Genomic DNA, 20,908 nt, shown 5'->3' on the forward strand with positions numbered 1-20,908 from the left:
TCACAGGACCAAACTAACTTTAATAGAATTTTAAACCAGAGAATGGCCAAAGACTGAGGTCAGGAATTCTGAATTCAGAATCACAGCAGTAAGGGAGAGAAAGTATTCATTCTAACACAGACCCCAGGGCCAACGGTTACACGAATCTTAGCAGCTGTAACTCAGAACTTTGGAAATCAGCTAGAGAACGTCGGAAGAATCAAAGGGTGGTTCTATGCACTACAACTTGAGTGCCTCCCTACTCCCCCCAGCACCCACATCCTCCTCTTTACTCAGCCAAACCATCTTCTCCCTCAACAATAAACTCATATCTCTTCATTTGGGGCTGATGTTTCTCCCAGGGGCTGGACTGGGTGAGAGAAATCAGTGATGTCATTTCAGAAGTAGCACTTCTCAGGTGCATGGAGCCAGAAAATAGGGTCAAAACCCCACTTTCACTATAATCTCATTCCCAACTAAAAAGCCTTGGTTCTCCAGGGCTCCCTGGTGAAGAGGAAAGAGCCAGAGCGGTGGGACTTGGCCCTGGGTAGGGAAGGGAGGGGCAGGCTTCACGGAACATTCTCCAAAGGGAGTACAGGGGGCAGCCACACCAGTTCTCCATGGCCCAGGCCCAATCTTACAGAGCAAATTCAGTACAAAGAATCACAATCTCCAGCAGCACACCCCTTCCTTCCACTCTCTAGGATGAGCTATGCACATCTCCTTCCTCCGATGCACAGAGCCCCATCACATGCCCTGTGGGTCATCCTGGGATACCTGCTGGCTCTCCTCCTAGCCTGATAGGTGCTTTCGACTGTTATAGGAGAGCTACTCTTTCAGGAGCCTGCTCTTCCCCAGCGGGCACACTGCCAGCTCCAGGGGATTCTCCATCCTGTGGGCCTCCTCCCTTCCTGTCCTGCTGGCCCTTTCAACCCTTACAACTGGTGGCTGGCTGCCTGTGTGCTGGAAGGCCCCCACCCCACCACTGCCCCCAGGGCACTTTTTAGGCCATAGTTCAGCACCTGCAGATACCTCAGGGGCGTGTGGTCACCGCCCAGGCAGTGCAGGGGCCTGGACCAGCCTCACCCATCACCTCCACGCACACTGCCAGTCCCCTGCCGCGGGCTCCAAACTCCGGCAAGGCTTCTATCGGCCAGGAAGAATGGGACCCCTCTTGTCACAAGGCATGGTCCCCCACATGGAGGTCAGAGGTAGACAGAAAACAACGGGGTGGCCAGACATGTCTGTAAAAGATGTTTCAGAGCAGCTTGGGCTCGTGACGGTTTCAGCTCCGTTACAAATCCTAGGTGGTAGCATCTGCTTAACCAGTTTTTCCAGTGATACTTCAATGCTGGCTTTCTCGGTTTCTATAGCTTCTTGCTTTCAAAGTAAAGCCAAAATAATAACAACTCCAAATTCTTCAAAACGAACAAATAAATAATAGTGACAATATTTACATGAGTAGGCCATGTTTAGAGATTCTAACCTGACTGAGGAACAGAAAAACCAAGGCTATGCCCTGGTCTTGGGGCTTACAGCTGGCTCTGGGTCATGGTGTGATCTTCCTGAAAGCGGATGGTTGGAAGGGTGAAGTGAGAATGAGTAAAGATGCCTGGCCAGGGTCTCCTTATAAGGCTAGGGTTTCAAACAGACAAACCTCAGTCCTCCCAACCAGGGCCCTGTGGTGTGATCAGGGGCCCGGGCGAGCTGCTCTCAGGGACACGGAGGCCTCCTCTGACTGCCAGCACAATGGGGATGTCAGGCCTTGTCGTGGGGAACACAAGCTCTCTATGTCAGATGTCAGTCTCGGCCTCTTTCCAGACGGGACAAGCTGCCGAGGTCAGGAATGGTCTCCTCTTCCCTGGACTATGTGACAAGAGGGATGTGGAATTCGTTTGTGTCGAAGATCAGGGGTCTCCTGGGAGGGCTTGGGTCCCTGTCAGCCTTGTGCAGCAGCTTGAAGAGCCCAGTTCCAATGTTCATGGGGATCCCCATGATGATGCACTCAGACACCCCTGAAACCAACCAAGCAGGGTATTAGATGGCTTTTCAACACACGGGGGGCTACCGGCCCAGCAGCTTCCTCTTAGTCTGAGCACAGCTGCTCTGTAGGCTCGCCTTCAAGAGCACTAAACGTAGCCAGCAAGGACACCAAGTGATGCTCAGGAAGCCCTAACTTCACTACCCAACGTTTCCTTAGTTTAGGGCCCAGAAGAGAAGCAAACAGGCTGACTAGTAGAGGCCAATTCCCCCTTGGAAACAGCGGTAGAAACTTGTTCCCTGTGTTCAGGGGTCAAGGCTGGGTCAGGCTTAACAGCACGCCTGTGCCTTGGAAACCCACAGTCCTGAGGGAAGGCAAGGCCCCTGCACAGAGACTGGAGTATGGTGATGCGGAAGATTGTTTCTCCCAACTCCACTCCAGCTTTGGATCAGACTCACGGCTCCCAATAAGCAAGAGCTTGCCTATTACGTTCTGGGCTTTGTGCATCAGGAGACCAGAGACAAAGCACCAAGCTAAAGACCAACACCTACCGAGGGCTGACACGGAGTTAACAACACTGTAAAGGGACGAGAAGATTTCTGAGTGACTGTGCCAGGCCCCCGGGGAGCTCAGCAGTGGACACAGGGGGCAGCGGCTGTGGCTGTGGGGCTGGCTGTTGGTCCCACTGTCAAGGACACTCACTCTTACTTTTGCCTTGTCCTGTTATCCTGTCCTAATCTGTTCCCTTTTCTTTCCTCTGACCCTCATTATCTTAAAAGTGGCAGACCAATTTCTCTTTCCCTCTATTTGCAATCTGTGTCCCTTCTGGAAGGATAGTTAATCTTAGAACCTTAGAACAAAGTGGAGGTTCGTGCATTGACGGGGGCTCCACCTGACCACCGCCTGGTGGGCAAGTCCATGTAAGACTCAGGGAGGAGGCAGGAAATGGCCGCTAGGAAGCAGAGCTCTGGTGGTGGGGACGGCGGTCAGGCTGGGAATCCCTACGGGGGCCTGATGAGAATGTAACCTGGGATGGGCTGCTGAGCACCCCATGGACCCCCACCTCAGGCCTGCAGGGTCTTGCATGAGAAAGGGTAGGACAGTGGGCATTCAGCTCGGGACCCAAGGAAGAGCTGGCCGGGCAGCAGCACCACTCTTGTCTCCCAGGCCGGTGTCCCAGATGTGCTGTGTGCTGTGGGGAGGAGGCCTGGTGTGGGGCGAGACTCGTCCACAAGCCAGCCAGTCCTGTGTTCTACTCGTGCAAGGGTTTAAACCTGTCCCTTACAGATGTGCAGAGGTAAGTGTATGCACGGTGCTGGGCCCGGCGGCTCTTTCTTGGGGGTCACAGCAGCAGGGGCACTGGATGCTGTCCCTCTGCTGTCAGCCCTGGCACCACACAGCAGGGGCAGGATCTGAGCGGCTGTCAACTCCAAGGTTCAGAAACACTCCTTGATGCCCAGGGGTGATCTTTTCTTCGTGGCCCCAAAGCTGCCTGTACTGACAGAGAAGCCTCCTCACGGAGGAGGGGGTGCAGGGAGCCACAGCCAGGCTCTGGAGGGAAAAGATCACTTGCTTCCAATCCCATCATCTGTGACTTTATTCCTAAAACATAAGAGCTGTGCCTATTCAGCGTCCTCACCTCCTGGGAAACCCTAGCCATGGTCTCAGCTGTGAAACACAAAGGCCCTGTAGTGAAGCTCCAAGAAACAGGCAACCTACCACACACGGAGTCCTTCTGCCCAAAGTAGGCGGCATCGAAGAGATGGTCAGCTGTCTTCTCAAAGGAGGCCAGCATGAGCACGCTCTCCTTCATCTTGGCCAGGCCGAACCTCGTAATGCCCAAGACTTCACCCTGCATCGGGGAGGGAGGAGTCAGGGGGTACTCACACTCCCCAGAGGCCCAGAGCTACGCACACCCCCTGCAGCCCCTCCACAGAATAAGCACAGATGGGCGAAGCAGCTGTTCAAGTCAGCCTCAGGTCTGGAGAGGACCCCAACAGCGGCCTGTCCCCCTGGGACGGCGGCTCCAGGGAGCCTCACACTTCCAGCCACATGCTGGCAGAAGGAAGAGTCACAAAATCAGAGCTAAAATAAAGAACCTAAGTTTTAAAAAAGAGAATACTTCTGAAGATGTTTATTACAGCTCCAAGAACTCCACACTCAAATAATTTAAAAGCCTCAGAGTAGGGAAAGAGTTAAGTAAATGTAGGTGCTTTCTTTCAAGCAAACGCTGCACCATCATTTAAAAAAGTATACCTATGGGACGCCTGGGTGGCTCAGCAGTTGAGTGTGGGGACTTTGGCTCAGGGCGTGATCCCGGGGTTCTGGGATTGAGTCCCGCATTGGGCTCCCCGCAGGAAGCCTGCTTCTCTCTCTGCCTCTCTCATGAATAAATAAATAAATAAATCTTTTAAAAACAAAAACACCAAAACAAAAAAAAAAAAGTATTCTTATAAAAACCATGTGACATGGGAAATAGTCATAATGTTAAATGAAACAGGATAAAACCCGCATGCCCACTACTCACTGTCACTGCGTCACATGATACATGTGAAAAGACTAAGACCAGAAAGCCAGACTTAAAAGTGCCAGGCTTTACTACAGGGCAGAGGAAACGGGTCACTGTCCCACACGGTTCTGATCCGTCCGTCCTCAGGTACAGGTGCCTATGGGGCGGCCTCGTGAAAACCTTACGGCACTACTATGGGGAATGGGTTCGTTTCGTGGGAAAAGAGAACGAGCAGCCTCACTTCCCAGCTAGCTTCCCCTTCAGATCACGGTAACTTATCCTTCACCTGGAAATGGCTACAGAAGCGTGACGAATGGGTTCAATAGGAAATACACACCTAGGTTTGCCATGGACCTCCCTGGGCTTTTGGCAATGGCCAGATTGCCTCTAGGATGATATTTCTAATAAGGACAAAAATAATATCCCACCTCCTGCCATGAGGTTACAAGTGTCATACTGGAATGTCACCAGAACACCTGGCCCGACCCGACCACATGCTGGGTGGTCAAAAATCAAAGTTTTTGAGCGATGGTGACATCCAATGCCATTTTAGTGGTGGTTATCACAGCCGTGTGTGCTCCAGGCAGGTGGGAGACAGCCCAGCACGCTGCACCCTCCCCACGAACCTTGTAGGTCATCAGGTCAGACAGCAGCATCACGTGCCTCCTGTCAATGCTCATGCCGTGGTTGACCATTGTGTACTGGATTTCGTTGATGATAGTTGTCCGGGCAGCTTCGATGCCCAGAGTTTTCTCCACCTACAGAGAGCCAGGGTGAGTGGAAGCAGCCTCTTCCGGCTTGTCGCCCCAAGTCCTCCCTATGTCCTCCTCTGCCCAATCGCGATGTGACCCTGGCCATGAGCTGTACCTCATAGGTATTATTGGAGGTGGTGCGGGTGCCCTTCACACCGTGGGTGGCCATGACGGCCCGCAGGTTATCACCCTCCACCTAGGAGTTTGTACTTCTCCTTTCCGCTCTGCTCGTCGATGTGGATGACAGCTCTGGAAACCTCTGGGATGCCCTGTACCACCACCTGGACTTGGAGACAGAGGAGTCTCAAGGCCCTGCAGGGCCCACAGCCCCCACCACCATGGTAGCTAGCCTCAGAAACCACACGGGCTGTGAGAACTGGGAACGTCATGCCTGGGTTGTCACCTTAACCATCCTGCTTCTCAGTGGGGTTTATCAGGAACAAACCAAACCTAAATAAGTGCCCGTGTGCCATTGGGGTTAGGGAGAAAGCACAACATCAGGGGACTGTGACACATTCGACCTCAGTTTTCCGACAGAACGGACAAGAATCTAAGAGGCAGAGTTGGTGCGTCAAGGCGAAGATGGGAAAAACCCGACTGATTCCAGAGGGATGTGGCAAAACAGAAGTCCCCATAGTGACATAGTCCTTAGGCCACCTGACACCTGGGTATTCAGTGGGGCGAGAGGTAAACGCAATCTTTCCCTCTACAAACCTCCAGGCAGTAGACTGGGTGGGGCCTCCAAGAGGGGACTTTGGTCTCACCTTGGGGAGATCCTCTTTCAGGAACTGCAGCACGTAGTACATGGAGCTCTTGCTGTTCTCTCTGGGGGTGACACACACCACAGCCTCGCCGTGAACAGCCACATCGCCAGGCTTCACGCGGAGCTTGGACATGCAGATGGAATACCGCACCGTCTCAGCGTTCACCTGCAAGGTGGCCAGACATGGGCCATGTGCCCAGGACATTACTGACAGGTACGAAGGCTTTGATTCCAGTGTTTCTTGGCCTTTTTCCATCATTGCCCCCTGACAAGCCTCATTTTTTCCCCTAATCGCATTCCTCACCATAAAAATTTAATACGAAGATATTTTGTGTATTTGCTTATGTACCGCATATGTACACCTACCTCACTTACCAACAGAAGAGATGTTCTTCACAACCTCCCCTTACCCCAACGGTCTGCCCCCACTGAAAATGCATGTTCCATGCATAGCTACACATGCAGGGGCCGAGGTGGTTCCAGGAGGCGGGGAGGCTGGAGAGCAGGACAATTTAAAGTGTCAGCAAAGCCTCCTCTTTACCTGACCTCACCGCCAACTGCTCATATGCCACGTTCCTTGATACAACCTGGTCCTTCTGGTACAAGAGCCACAAGGCAGACGGCCAGAGCTGGGCTACAGAAGCCCCCAACCTGGAGACTTGGCTGCTCAATTCTAGACTCACAGTCTATGGGCAACACAAGCTTGGTACGTGAGGGAATGGGCTGAGACACAATGTGGCCAGGATGGGTGTCAACTGCCTGAGAGGAAGAGGAAGATGCCAGGAAGTTACTCAGTTTGCATCCTTGCCTCAGCTAGTCTGTGACAATGGCTGACAATCTTTGAATCTTTACCTGTCTGTGAACACCAGTAATACTAAGCCAGACTAGTCCACCTGGCCAACAACATTCATGCTGGGCGCTCACAGATGAGCAAGACACAGGCGGCCCTACGCTCCTGCCAGACCCTCTAATGTTGTGTCATAGCAAACGGGTATCACGGCCTCACAAAACTACAACAATTTTCCGTGTCTTTATTTATTTTATTTAAAAAATTTTTTTAATTTTTTTTTAAATTTTTATTTATTTATGATAGTCACAGAGAGAGAGAGAGAGAGAGAGAGAAAGAGGCGCAGAGACACAGGCAGAGGGAGAAGCAGAGTCCATGCACCGGGAGCCCGATGTGGGATTCGATCCCGGGTCTCCAGGATCGCGCCCTGGGCCAAAGGCAGGCGCCAAACCACTGCGCCACCCAGGGATCCCTAAAATTTTATTTATTTGAGAAAGCATAAAAAGGGGGAGGAACAGAGGAAGAGGGAGAAGTAGACTTCCCGCTGAGCAGGGAGCCCAGGCCGTGGGATCACGGCCTGAGCTGAAGGCAGCCACTTAGACTGAGCCATCCAGGTGCCCCTCCTTGTGTCTTTAGATGGGAGTCTGTATGTCAGGGTCAGGTTCAGAAAGAGAATGGGAAGCGACGACAGACCCTTATAAAACAGAAACCCAGTGAAGCCTCTGCAATGCTTCTCATGCCCCACTTAGCTCCTGCCCCAGGTTATCAGTGACCATCTTGGGACTCAGAGAGGATGATCTCCTGCCCACATTTATTTTTTTATTTTTTTATTTTTTAATTTTATTTTATGATAGTTACAGAGAGAGAGAGAGGCAGAGACACAGGCAGAGGGAGAAGCAGGCTCCATGCACCAGGAGCCCGATGTGGGATTCGATCCCGGGTCTCCAGGATCGCGCCCTGGGCCAAAGGCAGGCGCCAAACCGCTGCGCCACCCAGGGATCCCTCCTGCCCACATTTAATTACATGACTCACTTCTAGTCTCAGAAGTCTGATCCGTTCCAGGGAGAGCTTGACGAGGATAAAGCAATCATCTGGAAGAAATACTTCTTCAATATACTCCGAAATCTGTCATGTCAAAAGATCAGAATGTTACATAGTTGCTCTCGCCTTTCCAAAGAGCACAGGCTACGTGGCCCTGCTGCCCGGTAAGCTCTCCACAGCTGGCGTGTACGAGCGCGTGCCTGACAGCTGCTGCTCCAGTGTTCGCGTCACCAAGAGGATTTCTCCTTACCTCTCCCAAGAGGGTTTTCTCAATTCTGCCCTTCACGAGGCGGGCGTAGTCCGCATCGTCATCCTTATCCAGCTGTGCCGTGATGATTGGAGTGCTGAGAAAGGACAGGGGCAGTGCTTATAGCCCCGAGCCTGCTGGGAGGCCACTGCTGGGGGAAGTCCAGGCACTACTGGAATCCGAACATGCATAGCGACTGCCATTCCCAGCACATGTACTGGGGGCTTCGCAGACACTCTTAGCCAGACTATATTTAGAACTCATGAAGCAACCCACTCATCAGTGAAGGAGACAACTTTCACCCTGGATCCCTACAGTTGCTGCTCTAGATCCAAGCACCATGTTCCTTCATTGAACGCTATATGTAATCACTCTGGTGGATTCAGATCACAGGTGGTTCACAATTAGGTCACAGAATGCACTGTAATGTATTTTTATCTTTTCTAGTCTCAGACGACCTACAAACCCTACCACGAAATCACTAGGGAGTCACAGACTATGGCCACAGACTATGGCCAAGTGACAGACTCTCCAGTCAGGCTTCGGCTGGGAATGATAACATCTGAAGTTTAAATCTATGCAGACGTATTGATATGGCCTTTCCATTCATTTTTTATGTTTCTTTCATGTTACCTGTAGCCATAAAGAACCACTGCCTCACTTCTGACGGTACCCAGTTTTGACTTATCTTTAAAACCCCAGATCTGATTAAGGCGAGCATGCCACCAGAGTTTAGAGGACTGCCCAGCAGAGTAGCGTCATAAGAGAATCCCACGACAGGCGGCACAGGAACAAAAGGGAGATGGAGATGGGCACCTGATGGCCTTGGAAGCATTGATGATCTCTTTGATCCGGGGCACGCCCAGGGTGATGTTCATGGAGGCCACACCTGCAAAGTGGAAAGTCTTCAGGGTCATCTGGGTGCCCGGCTCGCCAATGCTCTGGGCACACAGCGCGCCCACCGCAGAACCTGGCTCCATCTGTGCCCTAGAAGGTAAGCGTACAGAAGAATAGTTCTGCAAGACTGTCGGGAAGAGGCTGTTGGTTCTCTCCTTGCCAAAGAAAAAAACGCAGGTGTCATCAGAGTCAAGAGGGAATACGCTCTGAGGCAGGCTGTGCTTGTGACAGGAAAAACCTGGCACAGAACAGCCAGAGGTGCAGACGGGGGTGGGGGGGCGCAACAGTCGATGGGTCCAACAACAAACATTGATGCGCTACTTGTGGTCTGGGCTTAAACATCGACTGCCTGGAGACGCTCCAGAGCTCTGCTAACAAATGGTGCTGACGGAGCAGCTGGCACTGGCCAAATATACTGGTGGTCACTCCATGAGGGGAGGACACTCAGAAGTGTCCTCGCACTTGTTTCCACATCCCCGAGCCTCCAGCCTGCCTCCCCACTGGAGCCCTAAGCAGAGGTGAAAGACCCTGCTTAAATGCTGGCAGTGGCTGGCGGTGCTGGGGCAGGACCGCATTCCAGTGGGGAAGGGGAAGGACAGGAGCCCCCTGCGACCACCTGGCAGTCTAAGAAAATTGGCATCTGTACCTCATGTACTTGTCCCTGCAGGTCTCCAGGAACTTTTCGATTTGGGTGGGGGTGATCCGGTCCAACTGGTACAACACACGGGGCTGGAAGGACAGAAACCAAGTGCAGAGTCAGGCCGAGGTACCCGAGCCCAGGAGGGCACCTGAGCCGGTCAGGGAAGACAAGCGTTACCTCTGTTGTGCCGTTGTCATTGATGCCGTATTTATCTCTGGTCTTCTTGATCTTCTCAGAAATGCCCTTAACGAAATTTTTTATTTCCTGCAAGATTACACAGCAAACATCAGTTGTGTATTTCTTAGGGGTGTGGGTGGCTGTTTGTTTTACAAACTTTGGGAATGTGGTGAGCCTGCCAGTTTTGAGATGGCTGGTGACAGCCCTGCCCGTTCCGTGTAGCCCCCTGCACAGCCAGCAGGAGCGCCGCCAGGAGCCCGACACAGCCGCCTTCTCCACTGCTCTCTGAGCACCCGACACCCGCATTCACCCAGCTTGGAACAGCTGCAACTGTACACTTACAAACCTGCCGTCTCTAAACGGGCTTACCTTTGAGGCTTTCTTCTGAAGTTATGGTCAATTTAAGTGTAAGCTAAAGCATAGCTTTGTACAGAATATATACAAATGTATGGTTTCAGGATGCCTGGGTGGCTCAGTGGTTGAGCGTCTGCCTTCAGCTCAGGGTGTGATCCCAGAGTCCCAGGATTGAGTCCCATACTGGGCTCCCTGCGGGGAGCCTGCTTCTCCCTCTGCCTGTGTCTCTCATGAATAAATAAATAAATCTTAAAAAACAAAACTAAACAACAGAAAAACCCCGTGGTTTCAGCTTGCCTTCATTTCAGAGAAGACACTCCCAAATCCCTGCTTCTTGTTGTCTCTCTGACCCTCAACCTCTGCATCACCCCAACCCCCCGGTCTCACTTTCACTTCCCAACAATTCATAAGAATTCCTGGAAACCAGGCTGGGAAGAAGAAACCAGTGTGTCTGTGGTCCTCTCTGTATTTCAGAGTAGCACTCTAAGACCAGGATGGTAGCAAGGAAGGTGACAAGGACATCATGTGGAGGAAGCACAGGGCAAGGTTGGAGGCCACAGACCTATGTTTTCTGGCAACCGTTCAAAGGGGGAAAATCTATTTGTTATATAATTTGTGATGTATCTCTGCCTAAAAGCAGGCCTATGGGCACCGTTAGAACCAGGATCTAGAACCAGATTAACCAGCACTCACGGAGAACTTACAGAAGGGGTGATGGCCTTTAGTGAGCTATGCCCATCAAAGCCTTGCTCCCAGGGGCTCACACGTCAAGCGCTGTGATACTGACTCTAAGTGTACTTCCAGGTGAGTGGATGGCACACGCTATACAGTGACAGCAGGTCTTTGGAGGCCACTGTGACAGAGGCCTGGGGGCTGGCAATCTGCCACTCTAGTTTGATCCAGGATTATTTTTGAGAATATGGGAAAGAGTGATTAGACCCCACTTCGCCTCAACCGCTATCCTGGGAATATAAATTTTCCTCATTGACTTTGGGCAAATAGCAGGGGCAGTGAGCTTAACTGTCACTCTTGAATGCCGTTGCAGGCACCCAGCTGCCCTATGTGGCTGGCTGAGGGCAGATCTACATACGCAGACAGCCCAAGGGTGGAGGGCATATTGTGGTGGCTGTAAAGCTTCACGAAGTCCTGTTTCTTGATTCCAAGGCAGGCTGAGTGACCCCGAAAAGAAGACCAACATGTCCCCTACCCAAAGTCTACTCAGTCTATATCACAGAGCTGAAAATGTGTTTTGTCTGAAACAAATATTTTAAAGCAGATGGAATCAGAAGCCCATGCTTACAAAAGTAAAATCTGATGGACACCCAGAGAGCTTAAAACTTAGGAGAGTCCAGTTCTATCTTAACCTTGCAAAAATAAGTCTCTTTAGCCTCCCACAGACCACCTAGCAATTTCTAGCTACTATATTTTCTGAAAGCAAAAAAACCCTAATACTTAATGTTCTTATTTTAAATAGCCTTAGCATTATCCACATGGTCCCTGGCTCAGGGGCCCTTCCCAGTCAGCTGCTGCCTGGCAGAGTGAGGCCTCTCTGTGAGGAGGCGTGGCATTAACCCCATTGCTCTAGAGCAGCGGGCACTGAGGGGCTCAGGGAGGTCACGGGCTTGGCCAAGGCAATGGGCCTCTCCGTGAAGTCAGATGCTTTCTCTGAGGACTGCTCCTGGGCAGGGGTTTATGCAATGTCATCTTTGCCGCCCACTGGCACTTTCTGTCTCCTTGGAGCCCAGATAACCAAGGGCTGCTCGAGGTCCATCATACTCTGGCTATCTCTTGTGCATGAACGTGGCTCTCTCATGATGACTGCTCGTGGGCCAACTCTCTTCCTTCTCCTTGAGAAAGTCTGGAATACGTGTGAGGGGTACTATGCCCTTTAGTCATCAATCTACACAGAAAGGACTTTTTATTAATTTACGAGATCTTAAAAGTTTTCAAGAAACTCTTCTCAAAGAGAAGCTAAGCTCTCCGGGTTTACTTACTGATTGTGAGGTTGAGAGTACACTTTTAGTCAGTGACTGCAAACCAGAGGTGGGAACCAGACCGCAGAAGGCAGTGCAACAATCTCTCCTGGCACGGCTCTGCTCAACAGCAGGAATGCTCAAAGGCACTCGTACCTGCGGCCACCTCATTTTCCCTCTGCATCATTCAGTGCAAAGAGCCTCTTTCACATGAGTGATTTCCTCCCCCAGCCTACTCGTCTGGCTGCAGTTGTGTCCTTCAGGGCCAGCTGCTGACTGCCAGCTGTGAAAGGCTGCCCCACTGCTGGCCCAGCGGAACCAGAGTGAGAGCCTGTGGCGGTGTGGACCCAGGGGATTTTCATCCGAGGAACTCCACAGGCAAGAGTCAAAGACCACGCACCTAAAACCATTCCCCAGCTCAGGCACTGGAAATGAGGTCATTTAGCTACCACCCTAATGGACATGCTTCTAGTGGCTTTGCTGAAAGGAACAACTTTCCCTACACAAAAGTTAGGGCTGATTTTCTGAAAACTAGGTTAAAAAAAAACCAAACTCACTGTATAGAAATAAAAACTGAAATAAGCTACTAAGAATTCAGTTGAATAAACCCATGCATACTGAAAAGAACTCACAACATAGCAACTGGCAGGCTATTAATCACACGGTTAACCAGCAGTTAAGTTCTCACACTCACTCCACAGCACATCTGTGAGCATGGGCAGTGGCCTCTGGCGGGCCTCGGCTCTGGCACAGGCTGGGGATGGAGAACACAGAAGGGGCTCAGACAAATCTGTTCTGGCCACTGGATTTTGGACCTGAGTTCATTAGATTGTGAGCCCCTGGAAGGCATGGAAACATTTAGTCATCTTTATGTCCCCAGGACCCATGAGGCGTGTGACCTGTATTGAGGGCTAGAAGGAGTGCTTGCTAAGGAAGCACACGCTGCTGGTCAGGGGGGTACTCGTTAAACCCTGTCAAAGGCAAGAAAGGAGCCAGAATGACGAATAGGAAAGCCACGTGTGCCAGAAGTGGGACAGAGCCTGTGGAGTCTGGGGCTGGCCAACAGCCGGACTGCTGCACAATTCACCCCTATGCTCAGCATTCCCAGCATGCTCAGGGCGGTACCTCGTTATATTTCTCATAGCCTGTCTCAGTTAAGGTCTTTGAGGATAAACAGAAAAGTAAATAAGTGAATATAATCATGTATAAAAACCAAATCACAATTCTCATTTGTTTAAAAAGAAAAGAGTAAGAAAATCTGTAAAAACAAAACAGAGGCACTCAGCCCAGTCATAGTGTGGATTTTAAACTTAATAAAATCCGGAAAAGTCTCTTTCCCCTTTCATACTTCAACTTATGAAAAGAGTCATGAGCTTCCTTAACTAAAACATTTTTACTGAAGTCTCACTTTACTGCTGTCATTTTTGATGTATGAAAGGGACAGATTCCTGCCGATTTTGTGCTGCACTGAGTCACTGATCGGTACACAAAGGCAACCATTGACTGGTTTCTGTATTCCTCTGCTTTTGATCATAACCATGATTATAAACAGGAAAGAGCTGCTTGAGTAGGTCAGCAAAATTCAAAAAACAAAAAACCAACAATCTAAAAAACCTTCAGAGACTATCAAGGTAACAGCTCCCTGGAAGGAGGCGGCGGTCTGGCTGACTCCATGAACTTCCGATCCACACTATGATCACAGGGAGAGCTATTTAAAGCACCACCACTAGGGGCGCCTGGTTGGCTCTGTGGGTAGAGCACACGATGCTTCATCTCTGGGTTATGAGTTTTGAGCCTTGTGTTGGTGTCGAGATTACTTACAAATAAAATCTTTAAAAACTAAAACTAGAAATAAAATACCATCACTAGAAAAAAAACACTAGGATTCACAATGACTGTGGGAAGGACTGGTCCCTCGAGATGGGGAAGTGGGTAAAGGGGCTGATAGGGACAAGGTTAAAAAAAAATTCAGTTCTCTAAAGCAATTATTTTTCTTCTAGCAGGGAGACGCTTGGGTGAGAGACATACACTGGGAAGGACATGACATAAATTCTTCATGTTGGCTGGTTGACATTTTGCCTGGGCCAGTCCTGAAATTTTTTAACGAAAAAACACCCTTAACACCCTCTCTCTCCCACCTCTTGCTCATAAAATCCACCTGCTGGCATTTGGCAACAATCTCTTGGTGATGGCCAGGCTGGGTGCACCAACCAGGGGCAGAACTCACCTGCAGGAAGCTGTCCTGGCAGCAGAGGAACTCAGTCTTCTTCATGATTGATTCAGTGGTCAGGACCAGTTCATTTTTACTTAGTGCAGGTTCGCTCTGACACGGGAAGACTGCCTCGAGTATCAAAACAGACAGTGTGATGTGTATGGTGGCGACCAAGTGAAATAATTTATAAGAAAATCATTTTTCTAAGAGCAAGCTCTTACTAACCCATGATTTTTTTTCTTTCAAAACGTCTTTTACATTCTACCTTTAGTATGGAGGTGGAAACAGGATAAACCCACTTCATCTCACACAAAGACTTGTGGAACAGTGGGTATTGTTCCATTACTCCTCAGCCTTCACCTCACCCCAGATTTGCATTAAAAGTTTGTATTGTTGTTTTTAAAAACACCCAAACATTTCGGGAGTGAAAATACTCTCCCACCCCCAAGCTCATGGGATTTTTCTCAAAGTTTTAATGGCTGCATATTACCCTAATATATGGTCAAACCACTATGTATCTGACCTATACTCTACTGATGGTTTGCCTTTACTATAAATGATGCTGGAAAAACGTTCTTGGCACATTTAGATAATTTCTGTAATGCAAATTTTTGTAAGTGGAACTACTGGGTCAAAAGACACACATTTAAATTCAGATCAGTATTGTCAAGCTACCTTCTGAAAAGGTTGTTCTAAATTATATCCCTAGTTAAGTATGTGCTTTAGTAAAAGTTTAAAGTAAAGCTTGCTTTTCAATACCCATGATTTTTAACACTGGACTGTAACATGCTTCACTAGACAGAGAGAAACCCAAAGCCCTCTTCTGTGCATTCAGTCACTACCAATGCTAGTCTTTGAAACTGAAAAAATACCTTCCCTTAATATTTGGGAAAATTACATAGAATAACACAAGAAGAAAAATACTAACCCAGTGCCTAGGTAGATACAACTGAGGCATTAACTGTGTCTGAAGCTCCAAAGGACACCTCCATTCTAAACACACGTCTTCAGAAACACTCTAACCCCAGATATAATGCTAAATCTTACTTTGATGTTGTCCAGAACTCTTTTGAACTCTAACGGTTCATCTTTTCCCTCCATTGCTGCAGGATCCAAGCCATCTCCCCCATAAATGAACTGGATAATATCACCCGTAGAGCTTCGGACTGTCAGGTCATACTGTGAGCAAAGATCTTCAAGGGACTTGACAAGCCTTCTCTAAAGGAAAAGAAGGAGAGGAAACAAATGCTCAGCCTCTTTGAGAAGACTAGTCATATGCAGAGGATGGGATCTGCAATGCTATAACATTCAAGGTTATTACACCTATTCAAAGTATTTTCAAGGTACCTTCGCCTATTAAAACATTTTATTAGAAATTTCTTTAAAAAGAGTCCCCTGACACACAAAACAACAAGCCCAAAAGTGGCCAGACAGCCTGTGCAGGGGGGTCTAGAATATGTTCCAACATCTTGCACTTTAGTACATTTAAAAAAAAAATTTAAATTCCATTTGTCAACATATAACACCCAGTGCTCATCCCATCAAGTGCCCTCCTCAGTGCCTGTCATCCAGCTACCTCCCTCTGCCCACCGCCCCTTCCACACACTTTAGTGTATTTTAGAGTACATGCTATTTAAGCCCCATCACCCCCAAAGGACTCTGCAAATACTAGCTGTTATCCTAGGTTGTTTTGCCTTCCCTCTTTCTCCCTACAGTATAAATTAATGCAATGGCTTTGCATTTCTAAACACAACTTAATCCAGGACCCCTGTGGACTTCAATATGAATTACAGAGGATCAGGTGCAGGCCCTCTTCTGGGACACAGGGGGAAGAAGAGAGAACAGGGACAGCATTGTGTCTGAACCAGCAGGCAGCAGCCATTCCTCAAATCTGCTTAGGGAGAACCTTCCACTAGCAGAACACTCCAGCCAGCAATGGTGGTTCAGTGAATTAGAGAGAGAAATCTTCCTCTAGGCAACTTCAAAACAAAAATCCCTCATGCCAGAACAAATTTGTTCTAGGTTAACACACTGCTCTGGGAAAGTCATACTCTCTACTTCAAATAGGTAAAGTAAAAAAAATGAAGTCAAGACATTCTGGCAAGAGTGGTAAAAAGCACTTCACAGTCTGTTGGGTTTCTGACAAAAGCAGCACACTCCAAAATTGAAGGGCAATTTCCCATCCCAAGATAATGAAAAGAGAAGTATCGATGAAAATACACACGTACAGAAGAGATTATGGAAATCACAGTCTACTGACTCAAGTCCGCTCCCACCCTCATCAACCTTGTTTGTTCTGGCTCACTCACTCACATCTCTGGTTTATCAGTCCTGCTCTCCCAGCCTGCAAAGGGCTGTGCTTTTCAAACTGGGGTCCAGTGAGGAGAAAGGGGACACAAAGCTGCAGTGAGTGCATGGCCCAGCAACTGCGAGATTTAACTTCACCTCGTGTTATAAGACAAAAACATTGAAAAAATGTAAAAGCAAACACAGACCATAGAGAACAGTAGAAAATGATAGAGAAAGAAAAGAAATCCTTTGCTTGTGGTCTTATGGAAGAACAAAGTCAGGATGTGTTCTCACTCCTCTGCCATTAGGGGTATTTTTATGGCGGTTGGAGAAGCATAGGCATTGGGAAGCCCTCTGGTTTCATTCTGGCTGCCTGAGCCTATTATCCTGGAACTGTGCAAACAATAGAGAAAGAGCCATTCCTCCAAGTGGCCAAGCCCTCCTGTGGGCACTGGAGTAAGTTCTTGGTGTCAGTTAAAATTATACTAATAGTGGGTCACACAAAGAGCTGCCTAGTGAGAAGCAGAGTCCTCTCAGTGTCATCCCCATCTTCATGTATGAGGACACAGAGGCCCAGTGAGGCTCAATGACGTGTCCCTGAATGCACTTCCAGTCCATGTTCTCAGTAGAGCTTTGGTGTGTGTGGTTCTGGCCCGAGGCACATGAGATGAAGCGAACATGTTACCTTTTTATGTTGCTTATTTCTAGGGCACCCACCTCTCTCAATTTTCCCTTTTAAATACTAAGACCCGATACATTACAGCTCAAGTACAAAATATGTAAACACTCTGCAGTCAAAATCCTCAGAACCCTGTCCTGCTCCATTGTGAATGGCCTACATTTTCTCCAATTACCTGCATGTACCCTGTTTCTGCTGTCTTTACAGCTGTGTCGACGAGACCTTCCCGGCCAGCCATTGTGTGGAAGAAAAACTCTGTTGGTGTCAAGCCGGAATAAAAGCTATTTGCCACAAAGCCTTTGGCAGCTGGGAGCTAAAGCGGGGTGGGGGAAAAAGAGAAAAATCAGACAAAAAAAGAAACCCCTTTAACGCCCACAACCTCAAACCCCATTCAAATCAAAGAATGCCCCACCTTTAGGCTATAAATATCTGGTCAACGTGCTCTAGTGAAAGGGCAGACTTTACATGCCCTGTCCTAAATGAGAACAGCTTGGCATATGCTATCCTGCCCAGAGACAAGCGAGGGTGGGGTCCCAGTCAAGGCTGTTGCTGGTGGTGGCAGCAGGCAAGTGGACTAAGAAGTCTGGATGCCCCCAGCCTCTCCCCTACACCAGTCAGGCTCCCTTAGACCTGTGAGCCTGACAGGCACGGCATGCACCATTCCAGTGACCACTTGGTTGTCTGACTTCTAGTGAATTCTGATCTTGGGCAGAGACCATAAAATGTTCCTGAGGCTGTGTGGATATAGAGAGTACCTATTCACTCTCAGTACAGCAGTCCTGTCTCCCCGGGAGGGGCTGGACGGAAACCCCGCAGTGCCATGGGACAGGGGCAGCTGGGGCATCTGTGCTTTAATGGGAATAAGAACTCCCAATCCAGAATCTGAGTGACCAAACCTACTTTAAGTTCCTCAACTAGAATAGCTGTTTGCCCCTGAGTTCCAGAGAAAGCCCAGCACAGATGTGTCGATCTTTGTCTGTCTGCTTACACTAGTGCTCAAGCCCCCAGAGCCAATGAAACCCAGAGGTCATTTAAAAACTGAATTTGAGGGGTACCTGGGTGGCTCAGTTGATTAAGTGTCTTCCTCTTGATTTCGGCCTAGATCATGATCTCAGGGTTGTGAGATCGAGCCCTGAATCAGGCTCTGTGCTGCATGCAGAGCCTGCTTAAGATTCTCCCTCTCCCTGTGCCCCCCCACTCTGCTCACATGGGCTCCCTCCACCCCCCACCCTACAAACAAACAAACAAACAAACAACTGAGTTTGAGAAGTTGAGAGGAGAATCTGGAATTTCTTGGTGGTTTTAGGGTGGTTTCTCTTATCATTATTTTTAAATCCCCAAACTTTGATGTCAGTGCCCCCTAAATAAGCATACAGACTGATCATGCATGAGATAACCTTACATTTTAATTACTGAATGTAAGGTGGCTAGGACCCTGAAATCTTCCTCCTTGGAGAGAAAACTCAGAAGTGGGCACTGATCCAGTTTTATAGCTGCAGGTCTACCAAGGCTCCTACGTGACTCAGTCTGGGATGACGAGGGAAGACCCCTGAGCAGCCCTGCCCTGACACACCCCCTCTAGGAGCGGCTCAGTTGGGGGCACCGGCTCTGGTCACTCTCGTGTGCCGTTGGTCGCCCTTCAAAGTTCTGTATGAGCCACTACACTTACCTTTGAGTGTTTCTCAAAGTGAGGCAACGACCTGTTTTCAAAGCCATCTGGCACTCGAGAGCCACTGATGGCCTGCTGTCCCACACAGGCAATCATCTGTGATATGTTAATGAAAGAACCTGGGGAAACAGTTCAGGAATGTAATGTTCATTAACCAAAGTAACATTAACCCAAGTATGAGCAGGTCTGTAGGATAAAGCAGAAACACAATATAGCAGGCTCACAGTCTAGGGACAGGAAAGGCCAGAATGAGAACACCACGGGCTAGGGCCCTCCATAACAGAACAAAGGCTGGAGGAGGGCTGGTGGTGCTCAGCTGGGAGCCAGCACTTGGGGGGTAAGGGGGTTGGAGGAAATACCGCAGGGCAGGGCAGGGCAGCCCACAACCAGACTGACCTTTTGGAAGGCACTCCGATTTGGACATAAAAGGGGCTGGAGAGGAATTCCAAAGTAAGTGGAAGAGGGGGAAGGAAGGACACAGGAATGAGGGGGGATATACGTATACCAGGAGCAGGAAGAATATTGGGGGGAAAAGCAGCAAACCTGGACATTATTTGGCGAAAAAAATTTACAGAGAGAGAAGCATGGAGGTTCTGAATCTGAGAGCAGTACCACCAAGCCTAGTGCCTTTAGGTCCTAAATAACTATGAAATTAAACTGTTTTGCCACATCACTAAATAAATATACTAATTAATTCAGAAAGTTTTTAAAAAATAAGATCAAGTTTGCTTGAAGCACCCTGAGCTCAGAAATCCACATATATTATGCAAATTCCTCCAAATGAGTTAAATTACTAAAATGCAAATAATTCTTTTTCGATACATGTGATTTAAAAAGATATGCTTGGGCAGCCCCGGTGGCTTTAGCGCCGCCTGCAGCCCAGGGTGTGATCCTGGAGACCCAGGATCCAGTCCCACATCATGCTTCCTGCATGGATGGAGCCTGCTTCTCCCTCTGCCTGTGTCTCTGCCTCTCTTCGCTCTCTCTGAATGAATAAATAAATCTTAAAAAAAAAAAAAAAAAAAAAGATACGCTCTTATAAACGACAGGTCTGAAGTTCTGATGCCTGCCACTTCCTGGAACAAAACCGGCCAGCCCCCTCAGCGCAGCCAGAGAAGCACTCACCTTTGGAGCCGCACAGAGCCATGGTGAGCGGGCTGTTGCTCTTATCCAGTTCCCGGAGGCAGGCGCTGCCAGCATGGTCTCTTATCACAGATAGCTCCTTCAGGATCAGAGCCTGGCAGGGGGGCAGTGTGGGGGGGGCGGGGGGGAGAGGTGTATGGGGACTCTGCCACTTATCCATGGTTAAGCTGACATTTAATGAAATTTGAAAAAATTTAAGCCAGATGTCAGATTTCCAAAAGACAGATTTTTGAGCCTCTGAAGACCAATATGGCTTATCTATAAAGACCCATATCTTCCACAAGGTTCTAAAACCAGTGTTTAAGGTAAAAAAAAAAAAAAAAGGTTTTATTAGTAATAAAACCTTGAAACATCCTTGTTTTTAAAATCCTTTAAATGACCCATGAGGAAAAAGTAAAAATAAATGACCCATGAGATAGAATGCAAATGGTTTTGTATATAGTGCCCTATACCACAATACATGTGTACGTGTATCACTTTATAGACAAACATCTGCCTAAATCCGCGCATGAAGTAAGGTAATGTGTAGCACATGATAAAGCAGAATGGCTTGAACTATATATAACATTTACCGCTTGTTTTTTACTTTTCAAGCACACACGTGAATTCCCATAAATTGAGCATGTGATAAGGAGACTCTACAAGAATATTCTAGTCCATGAGCTCTTCCACAGGCTGTCCTTTCTCAACTCACAATTTAAGATGCTGAATCAGTGAAGGGCCACAGTTCCATTAAAACCAAATGCTGCTGGAGCCCCAAGTAACTTTCCAGGTAGTACCAGTGAGAAACCTTCATTTCTTTCTCTAAGACACAGT

General features: G+C 48.7%; 1 protein-coding gene across 1 annotated transcript in view; it reads right to left on the minus strand.

The window, feature by feature from the left end:
* POLR3A (RNA polymerase III subunit A) overlaps positions 1–20,908 on the minus strand; it is a 49,317-nt gene continuing 28,409 nt past the window's right edge. The window contains 16 exon segments of the mRNA XM_038534457.1: positions 1–1,994; positions 3,680–3,812; positions 5,096–5,227; positions 5,337–5,417; positions 5,419–5,502; positions 5,986–6,150; positions 7,804–7,896; positions 8,063–8,156; positions 8,876–9,046; positions 9,603–9,685; positions 9,774–9,860; positions 14,328–14,441; positions 15,360–15,530; positions 17,456–17,593; positions 18,950–19,068; positions 20,075–20,186. Coding sequence (XP_038390385.1) covers positions 1,846–1,994; positions 3,680–3,812; positions 5,096–5,227; positions 5,337–5,417; positions 5,419–5,502; positions 5,986–6,150; positions 7,804–7,896; positions 8,063–8,156; positions 8,876–9,046; positions 9,603–9,685; positions 9,774–9,860; positions 14,328–14,441; positions 15,360–15,530; positions 17,456–17,593; positions 18,950–19,068; positions 20,075–20,186 — 1,926 coding nt within the window. The 3' untranslated portion in view covers positions 1–1,845.

Source organism: Canis lupus, chromosome 4, assembly GCF_011100685.1.
Source record: "Canis lupus familiaris isolate Mischka breed German Shepherd chromosome 4, alternate assembly UU_Cfam_GSD_1.0, whole genome shotgun sequence".
Classification (NCBI taxonomy): Eukaryota; Metazoa; Chordata; class Mammalia; order Carnivora; family Canidae; genus Canis; species Canis lupus.